The following is a 12,553-nucleotide window of genomic DNA, read 5'->3' as shown; positions in this document are numbered from 1 at the left end:
TGCAACTCCCCATCTGAGAAGCTCAGTAGCTAGGCAGTGGGGTCCCTCAGATATATTGGTCTTGAGTTAGAACCACAGAATTGTAGAGTTCGAGGGGACCCCAGGGGTCATCTAGTCCAGCCCCCTGCAGTGCAGGAACCGCAGCCAAGTTGCTCAGGGCTTTAAATGCCAAAAGGCAAACCTTGAACTGCATCCGTGTTGGCAGCCTGTGCGGCAGAGGTGTCGATGGGATCCCCTGGGTCAACCTAGCTGCTGTATCCTGTGCCGGCTGCCCCTCCCAGGGGAAGCCCCATATAGAGACCACGTTGTGGAAATCCAGGCTTGAGGTTCTCAGCGCCAAAGTCACGGCAGCCAAGCTATGTCAGTCGAGGAGCAGCTGCAACCAAATGTGCTCAAAGGCACTCCTAGACTTTGGCTAATGAAACAATCTATGGTCTTTGAAGCTGTGTGTCAAGGTTATAATTTCCCTTTGTTGTTATGGTATGTTTTCTGCGTGTTTTCATATTGCAGACTGCCCTGTGGTCCTCGGACGAAAGGTGGTACAGAAATTCAATTAGCGACAAACAACAACCGTAACAGCCACTGGTGCCATCTGTGCCTTGAGTGACAAAGATGGATCCAGCATCAGCCCCAGGCTATGTACCTGTTCCTTCCTTTACTGTCCGCAACAGGTAACTGAACTACGCTCTGGACGTGGGCAGCACTCGCACACAGGACCTCTGTCTTTCCAGGGTTTAAGCTCTGTTTGTTGGCACTCATCCAGCCCTCCACTGTGGCCAGATGGTGGTTCAGAGCCTGCCTGGCCATTCTCAATTCAGAGGCTATATACTGTAGGTACCAATCGCCTGAGGAGCATTCCTAAGGTTTCATATGCTAAGTAGCATTAGGGGGGAAAGAGTGCCCCACAGCACCCCAAAACATAGATGCCAAGGCTGAGGAGCATTTTCTCCAATGCTACTCTCCGGAGATGATCCTGCAGGGGGGACTGGAACCGCTGTAAAGCAGTGCCCCCAACACCCATCCCACAGAGAGGACGCCACGGTTGATGGTGTGTCAAAAGCCACAGAGAGATCAAGCAAAAGAAGCAAGGTTGCAGTTGTGGAGTCCCCTTTTCCCTCTCCTGGAAGAGCTCAAGGCCAATTCAGACCTGAAACCATTCTGAAATGAGTCGAGATCTGTGGTTCCCAAACCACCCCCCTCCTTGGTTCCATAAACTCATGCCCAATGTCCCCTGCCCTACAAAAAGCACCATTCAGAATAGCAGTCGGCACGACCCACTAAGGAAGATAATAACACAATAAAATTAAACAGTAACGATTCATTGCACATGTATTCAAAATCCAATTAAAACTATTTAGTTTAATTAATTCAGCAAAGTTGATGAACTAGATCCAGGATACCAGCGTTTCAAGGTCTGATTGTCATTTACACCTCCAGCTGCCACCACCACCAACCAGCCCCCCAGCCCTTGCCTCTTAGCGCCCCCCCTCCTAGGTTATCCCACTACCTCTCAGGCCACTGGACAAGATGACCAGCTTTATCTGAGATTGCCTACCAACCGCCTGGGACGTTTGAGAAAGCCACACCTGAGAGCAATTCCTCACCCTTGTTGTCTCGCACAGTGACGTTCGGGTCCCTGGCCCCAAGCGGGGAGCGGATTATGATGCGGCTCACGTTCCCGTCCTCGTCTCGATCCACCGCTTGGATCAGCTGCACCAACTAGCGGGAGAAGGGGAAAGGAAAGGGGTGAAGGAGCCAAGCTGCAACCCATAGCTGTCAACTTTTCCCTTTTTTAAAGGGAAATTCCCTTATTCCGAATAGGATTCCTCACAAGAAAAGGGAAAAGTTGACAGCTATGCTGCAACCTCCTTGCCTAGCTCCATCCCTCCTCCCCCCCCCAGTTTTATTTATTTATTAACATTCTTATATTACATTGGTAAACATTGTCATATTACATTACAGAGCATATTATAATATATTTTCCAACATGTATACCGAGATTATATACAAACTTTATATACCTGAAAAAAAGAAAAGCAAAGGGAAAAAACAAAGACACCCCCCCCAAATCATATACGTACCAACACATTGGACTTCCTGTCTATCCCGTTGTATATTCCTTGTTCAACAAATGAATGTACTCATATTATTGTATATTTCTTTTAAATTTTATCTAGTACATTCCTATAACAATATGTGCCGCCTAGCTCCACCCCAATAGCCAAACCTGTGGGCGTTATTACCCGTAGCAGGTCCCAGGTAGCACTTACGTGGCCGGGGGCGGCATTGTCACAGACAAAGGGCTCGTAGCTGTGCTCCAGCTGGGGCGGGTTGTCGTTGACGTCCAGAATCTGGATGGCCACTTGGACGTGGGAGGCCTGTGTGGGGCTGTCTGGGGGCAAGAGCGGGGGGATGGGGAGCAGTCCACAGCCCACACACAGCGTGAGGCGGCCGAGGAAAAGCCACACGGGACATGCCGGGAATGGAATGCAGGTGACACGGAGGGACACGCAACAGGCAATTCACCAGGATCCCCCAAATTAAAAAATGTTAAAGTTGCAAAAGGGGGAAAGCCATACAGATCAGCCGCCCCAGGCCAGGCCAGTTCCATGTGGCAAGCGTGCATACGAAGCCATAGGATTAGACGCAGTCCGCGTCAGAGAGATTACAGCAGGCAAAGAGGGGGCATAGGAGCGCATGCCAGGCGGACCATAAGGTGGGGTAGTTAGGAGGTTACACAAAAATGAACACAAGGCAGGTACACAGAAATTGGCACCCATGCGAATACAGCATTTTAGATCGCGCACACACACACAGCCCCATAAGATCCACGGAGAGGGAGGGGCCAGCGCATGGTGTGCCGCGTTTACATAGGGGTAAGGAGATGCACGAGATCAAGCAGCCACATTGCGCCCGGCGTATACAACCATGCAAAAACAAGGGAGCCAGTGAGGTGCGCAGGCCACAGAATTGGAATGCAGAGGAGTGCGCCGCCGCCACGCCAGACGTGCACGGTGATCACGACAAGTAAGGAGCCACACGGGACAAAGATGGCAGAAAAGAGCAAAGTGCGTGAGGCAGGTGGCGCAAAGAGGAAGTGCATCCCGAGCAGGCAGCCGCATGCAAAACGATGCACGGAGAGAGAAAGAGAGCGAGAGAGACAATGAGTAAATATTTGCCCATTGGGAAATAGGCGTATATATTGCACACTGTGGAATAAAAGCATTGGTTGCGGTGTCTGTTGACGGGGGGGGGGAATCGGACCCGCAAATGAACACCCCAAGCCCTGCCACCACATCCCAGAGCCACCCACCTGGCCCTCCCCAAACCCACCCGTCCCTTACCAAGTTCTGTTGCCACCACGGTCATGTTATGCCAGGGCAAGAGCTCCCGGTCGAGCGGCACAGAGGTCAGGATTGTCCCGTCCTGAGGGTTGATGCTGAAATAGCGCTCGGGGTCCGTGTGCGGAAGGATGGAGTATCTAGAAGATGGGGGGAACCTGGGGCATCAGGTTGTCGTGGCAACCAGGTACAAATGGAGCAACTGTAACTTTCACACACAAGGCAGGCAGATGCTAATCCGCACAGTCCCCACCCCACCCCTGCTCCTGCGGCCCCCCGCTTGCCGTTACCGGATGGCGCTGCTGGGGGAGTCGAGGTCCACGGCTGTCACCTTGCCCAGTAGGGTCCCCGGGGGGCTGTTCTCGTAGACAGCGAGGTGGTAGTCGGAGCGGGAGAAGGCCGGGGGCTCGTCGGCGTCCTCCACCGTGATGCGGACAGTGGCCATGTCCTTGAAGGGGCCTTTGCGGATGTACTGGGGGTCAATGAGCGTGTTGGTGGCTTCCACACGGAAGGTGTACGAGTGGCGCGATTCGAAGTCGAGGGGCTGCGGGCGGGTTTGGGCAAGTTAGAGGGGGAACCGGAGGGAAAGAGGGATGGGAGCTCTAGGGGACTGGGAGACGGCAATGGGGATGCTTGCGGAAGTGGAATAGTGAAGGTCAGGGTCACTTCTTAGCGTGGGTCAGGGAAATAAGAAAAGCAGGCCGTGAAGCTACAACTAAGGCTGGAAGCCTCTGTCAGTCGTCTACTGAGTATTCAGTATTGCTCAGTCCAGGCTGACAGTTTAGTAGCCATATCTAGCCAGTTCCAGGTCTCATCAATCCCACTTTCCTGAGCATCCTCTTGGTGACCACATTTGCTGCGACATTAGGACTTATTCCACTGCTTTAAAGGACATCAGAACATAAAAGTCGTCTGCTGGCTCAGGACTGCAATACCTCAAGGATTGTCTCTTTCCATATGAACCTACCCGGACCCTGAGATCATCTTCTGAGGCCCTTCTTCATGTGTCTCCGCCTCGGGAGGTCCAGAGGGTGGCAACATGAGAACGGGGCCTTCTCTGCAGTGGCTCCCCATCTGTGGAATGCTCTCCCCAGCAAAGTTCGCCTGGCGCCTTCATTATACACCTTTAGGCACCAGGCAAAAACGTTCCTTTCTAACCAGGCCTTTGGTTGACCTGATTGACATAATCTACCCTTTTAAAATGTGGCTCTTTTGCGGGGGGCATTATTGTTCTTGTTTTGATTTTATATATTGGGATCTTTTCTGTGAACTGCCCTGAGACCTCTGGGAATAGGGTGGTATAAAAATTCAATAGATAAAATCATCATCAGTGGTCTTCCCCTCCATGAACTTGTTGAATCCTTCAGAACCCACAGCTCCCATCTTTTGCTGCCTGCGGGGCAAATGGAGGGGGTGGTCCCTGGGAGGGAGGGAGGAGGATCAGAGCCCCCCTAATTCCAAGGTACCCCCAGAATGGGGGCGCCTCCACCAACCTTTTTCACTGTGATGATCCCATCCTGCCCCAGCGCATCGGTGTGGATAGCGAAGGCTTCGGCCCCGTCTCCTCCGTCCAGAATGCTGTAGGCCAGCAGAGCATTCTCCCCTTCGTCGGGGTCGTGCGCTCGCAACCGCCCCACGGCAGAGCCGGGAGGTGCAGTCTCTACCACGGAAAACTGGTAGGAGCCTGGGGGATGGGAAGGAAGTGCAGGGAAACAGGCGTGTGTATGCGAGAGAATGGGCGGCAGCCAACAAAGCAAGGACTTTTGGCTAACCAGCAGAATCTCCCCACTCCTCTTCCTCTATGTCCCCCTAAATCTATCTATCTATCTATCTATCTATCTATCTATCTATCTATCTATTATTAAATTTTCTGTTTTACAGTTTAAAATACTCATTTAAACATCCTTAAAACATCAATGACTTCCCTTCTTCTCTTTCCACGGTTCATTTTGCATATCATAAATCCCTGCCTATTTTACGAAAACTAAACCATTCAGTATCCCATTATTACATCCGTCAAAACTTACGCACACAGTAGAATTTATCTTAATGCTGCCAAAGTTTTCAAGTGTACACAATTTGCCCCCATATATTCAATATGGGGAACATTTTCCAATCTTCTCTAAACGTATGTTCTTCTTGTTCTCTTATTCCATATGTTAAGTCTGCAAGCTGCGCATATTCTGTCAGCTTAAGTTGCCACTCTTCTTTAGCTGGGAACTCGCTCGTTTTCCATTTTTGGGCTAACAAAACACGGGCCGCAGTAGTAGCATGCGTAAATAACCTTTTTTGACACCTGGGAATCTCAGTCTGAATTATTCCCAACAAAAAGGACTCTGGTGTGTGTGTGTGTGTTTTGGGGAAAGTACTTTTAAACATTTTTTTTTCAAGTCATTATGGATCATTTCCCAATACTCTTTTACAAGTCCACCACATGTGAAAGAACGTTCCCTCAACCTCTTTGCATCTCCAGCACCCTAAATCCTAAGGGCTGCCTGAACCTTTCAGAGTGAATGTGGGGACAGGAGACAGAGGGGGGTTTCTGCTGCATGAGCAGAAATCCTTGCACTAGCAGAAGTAGGATGTGTACACAGCCCACATTGAAAGCACATCCCTCCCTGCCTCAGAGGATTCTGGTAACTGTAATTTACTTCCCACAGAGCTGCATTTACCAGCACCCTTAAACTACAGTTCCCAGGATTTTCTGTGTGTGCGTGTGCTTTAAATACACAGTGCGTACACAGCAATTCTCTGTTGAAGACTACCCAATCATAGAGTCGTGGAATCATAGAATTGTAGGGACCCCCAGGGGCCATCTAGTCCAACCCCCTGCAATGCAGGAATCTCAGCTAAAGCATCCATGACAGACAGACGGTCCTGTATACCTGAAGGAGTGTCTCCACCCCCATCATCCAGCCCGGATACTGAGGTCCAGCGCCGAGGGCCTTCTGGCGGCTCCCTCGCTGCGAGAAGTGAGGTTACAGGGAACCAGGCAGAAGGCCTTCTCGGTGGTGGTGCCCACCCTGTAGAACGCCCTCCCAGCAGATGTCAAGGCAATAAACAACTATTTTACTTTTAAAAGACAACTGAAGGTGGCCCTGTTTAGGGAAGTTTTTAATGTCTGACGCTGTATTGTTTTTAATATTTGGTTGGAAGCCGCCCAGAGTGGCTGGGGAAACCCAGCCAGATGGGTGGGGTACAAATAATAAATTATTATTATTATTATTATTATTATTATTATTATTATTATTATTATTATTATTATTCCTTGGAGATTTCCAACCTGTGCTTGAAAATCTCCAAGGAAGGAGAGTCCGCAACCTCCCAAGGGAGACCGTTCTGCTGTCAAACAGCTCTTATTGACAGAAAGCACTTCCTGATGTTGAGTCGGAATGTCCTTTCCTGTCACTTGAATTCATTGCTTCAATGTGCCACCTCTGACTTGAGTCATTTTAACGCACCCCCCCATCTACACACTACAAAGTGGCAGTCACTGATTCAGACTGTGTTAAGCACACACTGTACCCTGAAAGTACATTCGAAGCACATTCCCCTCTCTCAAAGAATTCTGGGCAGTGCGGTTTACCCCTCACTGAGTCACACTTCCCAGCAGCCCTTGACAAACTACAGTGCCCAGAATTCTTTGAGGGGAATGTGCTTCGAATGTACTTTACAGTGTGCACACCCTTGCTGTGCTCCAAGCAGCCCTGCTCAGTCCTCTGCCCTGCTAAACTGGGACTACATGAGAAGCAGGAAAGGGTGAGTGGACTACCATGAACAGACCAGTCGGATTTCATTATTCAAGAAACGTAGTCTCCTTTCCTGATCTTCCTTCTCCCCTACGACTTCACACATAATGAATATGAAAGGAAGACATTGCAACATCCTGCATTAATTCATAATCACGCTCTTAAAACATTTACAGTATTTGTTCGCCTGTTACATATTTTTCAACAATCGTTAGCGTCAAGGATAACGTAACGTCTGAGGATGTCGCAGGTTTCCTTGTGAGTGCATGAGCCGCGTTTCTATGTGTTTTGCAGTTTTGTGTGTGGTTACATTAAAAAAGTTTAATATGCTAGGCTCCGAGGCTAAACCGTAAACAAAACATCCAATTAGATTGCAAAACCTGTCCCAGGAACATCTTGCCTCTCCTTAACAAAGTTAGGAAACAAGCAAGACAATTTTGCTGGTAGACAGCTCAGATCCAGCTAATTTTCAATTAGCAAGACCTTAGTTCTGAGCTATCTGGCGGCTCAGATTTAGTAAACTAAAATGGAAACGAGTAGCAAAAGTGGCTAGGGAGCTAGGAATTGCTGCTTTCTTTTGTGGGTTTTGCTTTGCTTTACTTTGCAAACTCGGGTCCAATCCCAGCTTTCTGTTAAAATCTGAAGTTTCTGGTCAACCTCTAAAATCCTCTGTTCCCCCAGTACAGTAGTACCTCAGGTTAAGTACTTAATTCGTTCCGGAGGTCCATTCTTAACCTGAAACTGTTCTTAACCTGAAGCACCACTTTAGCTAATGGGGCCTCCTGCTGCCGCCGCACCGCCAGAGCACGATTTATGTTCTCATTCTGAAGCAAAGTTCTTAACCTGAAGCACTATTTCTGGGTTAGCGGAGTCTGTAACCTGAAGGGTATGTAACCTGAAGCGTATGTAACCCGAGGTACCACTGTAAAGTGGCAGGCATGTCCTGTCCACAGCCTCCCCCACACCAGCCTTCCTGCCCTACGTATGAAAATACGGTCGCATCCATAGAAAAAACCATGGTCTGATGCTGACTACCCCTTCCCTACTTACTCTGAGGGAAGCGAGGCGGGTTATCGTTGACGTCGCTCAGTGTGACAGTGACGGTCGTGCTTCCTGAGAGACCCCCGGCGTGCCCCCCCATGTCCTTGGCCTGAACCACAACAAGGAATTCTTGCTGGGTTTCCCGGTCCATGTTGGGGGTCGCTGTCCGGATCACACCTAAAACGCAGGAGGAAGAAGGAGAAGTATCAGAGAGCGAGAGTGGCAAAAGGAGCAGTGGGTGAAGGACCAGGATAGATAGATAGATAGATAGATAGATAGATAGATAGATAGATAGACAGATAGACAGACAGACTGACAGACTGACAGACTGACAGACAGACAGACAGACAGACAGACAGACAGACAGATGATAGATTCCCACCCTGCAAATTTCCCTTCCATCCTCTCAATTAGCTCCACCTAAAGGGAAGGAAGTGTTATGTATTCAGTGGTCTGTGTTTGCCTGAGCTTGAGTCTGGACTAAGGATTCTGAGCTCCCGTGTTCCGATTCGATACATGTTGTCCAATCGCAGAACATTACAGGATTTGGGCCTCTGCCATTGGCCCTTCAACTCTTGAGTCGTGATTCGCAGTTTGGAAGTTTAGACAGCCAATCACGTTGGGAGTGGGAGTGGTCCAGGTTTTCAGAAATGTATATAGGCAGTTGCTTTGCCTCTGTTTCCCAGCAATGTAGTTCAATAAAGGTTCTTGCTGTTATCACTGTGTCTTGCCTTGTGGGAACCCACCTAGACTTCACTGGCGACGAGGATGGGATGCGAGGCTAGGTATGCAGCCCTGGCTAGTTTCCACAAGCTGAAATCACTGCTGAGCTGAAATGGCTGACTGCAGCCACAAGGCAGATCACATAGAGCGGATGTCATGGGCACCCAGAGCCACACACCTACACTTCAGGAAGAGACAGGTGAAGCCAAGCAGGGCTGGTCAGAATCACTGGGTAGAGGCACTATGATCTGGATGAATGTAAAGACAGGTGGCCGACCCAACAGATTCAGAGGTTGTTGTTCACGTAACCATGAAGCTGGACAAACAGATGGAGGTTGATGGGATGAGTCACTGGTGATTGGATAGACTTGCAGAGAAGAAGGGGGCAACTCAGAGGCTACATGACAGCACCTTTAAACATCCCCTATGGCACACTAGTTGGGACGCGGGTGGCACTGTGGTCTAAACACAGAGCCTAGGGCTTGCCGATCAGAAGGTCGGCGGTTCAAATCCCCGCGTCGGGGTGAGCTCCCGTTGTTCGGTCCCTGCTCCTGCCCACCTACTAGTTCAAAAGCACGTCAAGCGCAAGTAGGTAAATAGGTACCGCTCCGGCGGGAAGGTAAATGGCGTTTCCGTGCGCTGCTCTGGTTCGCCAGAAGCGGCTTAGTCATGACCCGGAAGCTGTCTGCGGACAAACGCCGGCTCCCTCGGCCTATAGAGTGAGATGAGTGCGCAACCCCAGAGTCATCCGCGACTGGACCTAATGGTCAGGGGTACCTTTACCTTTATGGCACACACACACACACACACACACACACACACACACACACACTTGCATAGGCTTGGATTTGAGAGCCTGTCTATGAGCCCCTCAACATTTTGGAGAGGGGGGTTGTTGCAGGTGTGCTCTGCAATGCGTCACTGATGCAATAATAGTGCTTCAGAAAAGGATTTATACTGGACTGTCCACGCATTATCCTATGTTATTCTGCGATGCTTCCCCAATGTTAACCACATTATTTCTTTCTGGAGGTGAGCTCCTGTACAGCAGCAAGACAAAAGGAAGTAAAAAAACAAACCCACTAATAGGGCATTGGTGGTATGTAAAGCTACAGGATTTCGGCAGGACGTTACAGGGCATGCGCTAGTTGGAAGCGAGGCAGGGCGTCAACCCAAAATATTTGCAGGTGCGCACAGTATTGAAATAACAAACGCCCAATAAAAAGAACATCTGTAAGGGACTCTATCATTCCCAAGCATTAAAACTTGGCCTATTGCTGCCTTTCTCTACCAGGCAGCCTCCAAATATGGAGGGCATGGTTGTGCAGTTCAAAACATCTGGAGGATGCCCAGTTGAGAAAGGGTGGCCTATTAATAACCAGTTGTTCCAAAATGCAAGGAAGGGAGTGTCGCACTCCCCGCTGAAGAAGCTTTCTCCATCATCAGCTCTGATGACCATCTCTGTGATTCCAAGCCAATCTGCCATTCCCATAGCTGTCAACTTACAGATTTGAAAATAAGGGACCAGCAGCCTCGAAAATAAAGGATCAGCAGCCAAAATAAGGGATTTTCCGGGCACAGGTATGTTCAATTCAACTTCTGAGCCCCTCTGAGCCAAAGGCAGAAAGCCCAGCCAGCAGCCAAATGAAGCCTCATCAATAAGGGACAACGGTGGGACATGGCGCTGGGATAAGGGACTGTCCCGCCAAATAAGGGACACTTGACAGCTATGCATTCCACGGCAAATCACAAATCCGCCCACTTGCCCCAGTCCCCAAGAGCGCACAACAATGGCCTCTTGCCGCATTCTTCCCTTCGCAATGGGGTGACACTGGTACCATGGCCCTTCCACCCCCAAACCTGCCCCCCTCCTCCCCATTGTGTACCCGTCTGGGGGTCGACGGAGAAGAATGGCAACCCCTCGAGTACCGTATAGACCAGCCTGGCACTGTTCCCGTAGGCCGGGTCGTCCGCATCGTGGGCCGTCACCTGAATCACGGACGTACCTGCAGAAACGGGGCAGATTAACAGAAAAAAAAGAAAAACCAAACACACACATTATTGAGGATGCTGGTTGCGAGAGTCCACAGGTCAGAGTTCAAGAAGGGTCTTGTTGGCACAGAGACGTAGTTTCCGTCTTGGCCATAGTGCTGCTGTTTTGTTGGAGGCCCATCAAAAAGAGCAAAGTCGTAAGGCGTTTGAAAAGCAGGAACCCAACACAGTTGAGAATTCACCAAAAAAACACTGAAAGCCATCTTAGGTACCATAAATAAGTTTTTAAAAAATATAAAAATAAGGAAGACCACCTGCACTACCTGCCAGGGTTACATTTTAAAAATTGCTCACAAGAGACCCCCAGGGAGGCAAACAGCATCTTAAAACAGCCATAAAAATCCAACATGTATACTCCATTAAGAGCAAACTGTAAAATGCCAAAATAACAATATAAAAAAGCAGCATCTCCAAACGGAATGCTAGATGAGAACTGCTCCAAGCCTCTTCACAAGAGTCCTCCTTGCAGACGCAAAGCTCTGGCAGGCTGCAGCGTGGTTTCTGTCATTCCCAATCCCGCAACCCTGAAAAGTTACTATTAAATCATCAAAAGTACCTGTCTCCACCCTCCTCCCAAAGTACTCACCCCATAAAGGGAGGCTCCCTGCTGTGTCTCTGTATGATTCACCACCCTGGCCGTGTCTCATTCTACTCAGCCTCCGCAGGGGAATAGGTAATTTCGGCTGTGAGCCAGCATGGGGTGTGACTCGAGCGTTCAATCAGGCCCAATAAAGAGGCACGGGCTGTGCACACACTTTGCCTTCAAAGCCCATTCTTTCCCCTCAAAGAATTCTGGGAGCTGCAGCTCACCCCTCACAGAACTACAGTTCCCAGCAACCCTTAAGAAACTACAGTCCCCATAATTCTTTGGGGGAAAGAACGTCCTTCAGAAGTGCTTTAAAGGAACAGCGTGAACGCAGCCATAGTGGATTTGCCTGCCCTGAGAAGAGGCTTCATCAGGTTCCTCAAACGCGGCCTACAACTCCCATGATCCCTAGCTAGCAGGACCAGTGGTCAGGGATGATGGGAATTGTAGTCTCAAAACATCTGGAGGGCAAGTTTGAGGAAGCCTGGGCTACACGTTACCTCCCTTTGTGAGTCGCAGGCCTCGTCTGCCTCCAGTTAGGAGGCATTCTGAGATCAACAACTCCTGCAGAAACACAGAGGGGGTAGATTTATCTGAGGCTGGGCAGTTTGTCCACTTAACATACGAAATGTCAACATGCACTTCTGACTTTTGATTTGGAAGAGAAGTGGAACATGGGAACTCATGGACCTCCAAGGACGCTGAATGATGGAAGATTCAGGATATACAGTGGTACCTCGGGTTACAGATGCTTCAGGTTACAGACTCCACTAACCCAGAAATAGTACCTCGGGTTAAGAACTTTGCTTCAGGATGAGAACAGAAATTGTGCTCTGGCGGCACGGCGGCAGCAGGAGGCCCCATAAGTTAAAGTGGTGCTTCAGGTTAAGAACAGTTTCAGGTTAAGAACGGACCTCCGGAACGAATTAAGTACTTAACCCAAGGTACCATTCCGGAGCGCTGTACGCATCTTGAGCAGAATGAAACCCGCATCTGCGCGTGTCGCAATTCGCCGCTTCTGCGCATGCGCGTGACGTCATTTTGAGCGTCTGCGCATGCGC

General features: G+C 49.6%; 1 protein-coding gene across 6 annotated transcripts in view; it reads right to left on the bottom strand.

Annotated features, from left to right (window-relative positions):
- CDH24 (cadherin 24) overlaps nt 1-12,553 on the bottom strand; it is a 33,315-nt gene that overhangs the window by 3,872 nt on the left and 16,890 nt on the right. For all 6 annotated transcript variants that reach the window (XM_083582003.1, XM_083582006.1, XM_083582005.1 and 3 more), the window contains 7 exons: nt 10,741-10,860; nt 8,141-8,308; nt 4,835-5,025; nt 3,632-3,885; nt 3,345-3,481; nt 2,271-2,392; nt 1,605-1,719 (listed from right to left, as the gene is read on the bottom strand). In XM_083582003.1, coding sequence (XP_083438129.1) covers nt 1,605-1,719; nt 2,271-2,392; nt 3,345-3,481; nt 3,632-3,885; nt 4,835-5,025; nt 8,141-8,308; nt 10,741-10,860 — 1,107 coding nt within the window. The remainder of the gene's footprint in view (nt 1-1,604; nt 1,720-2,270; nt 2,393-3,344; nt 3,482-3,631; nt 3,886-4,834; nt 5,026-8,140; nt 8,309-10,740; nt 10,861-12,553) is intronic.

The sequence above is a fragment of the Podarcis filfolensis genome (genome assembly GCF_964270895.1).
Source record: "Podarcis filfolensis genome assembly, chromosome: 13".
Classification (NCBI taxonomy): domain Eukaryota; kingdom Metazoa; phylum Chordata; class Lepidosauria; order Squamata; family Lacertidae; genus Podarcis; species Podarcis filfolensis.
The sequence above is the reverse complement of the archived record's forward strand: the minus strand, read 5'-3'. Positions and strand labels throughout refer to the sequence as shown.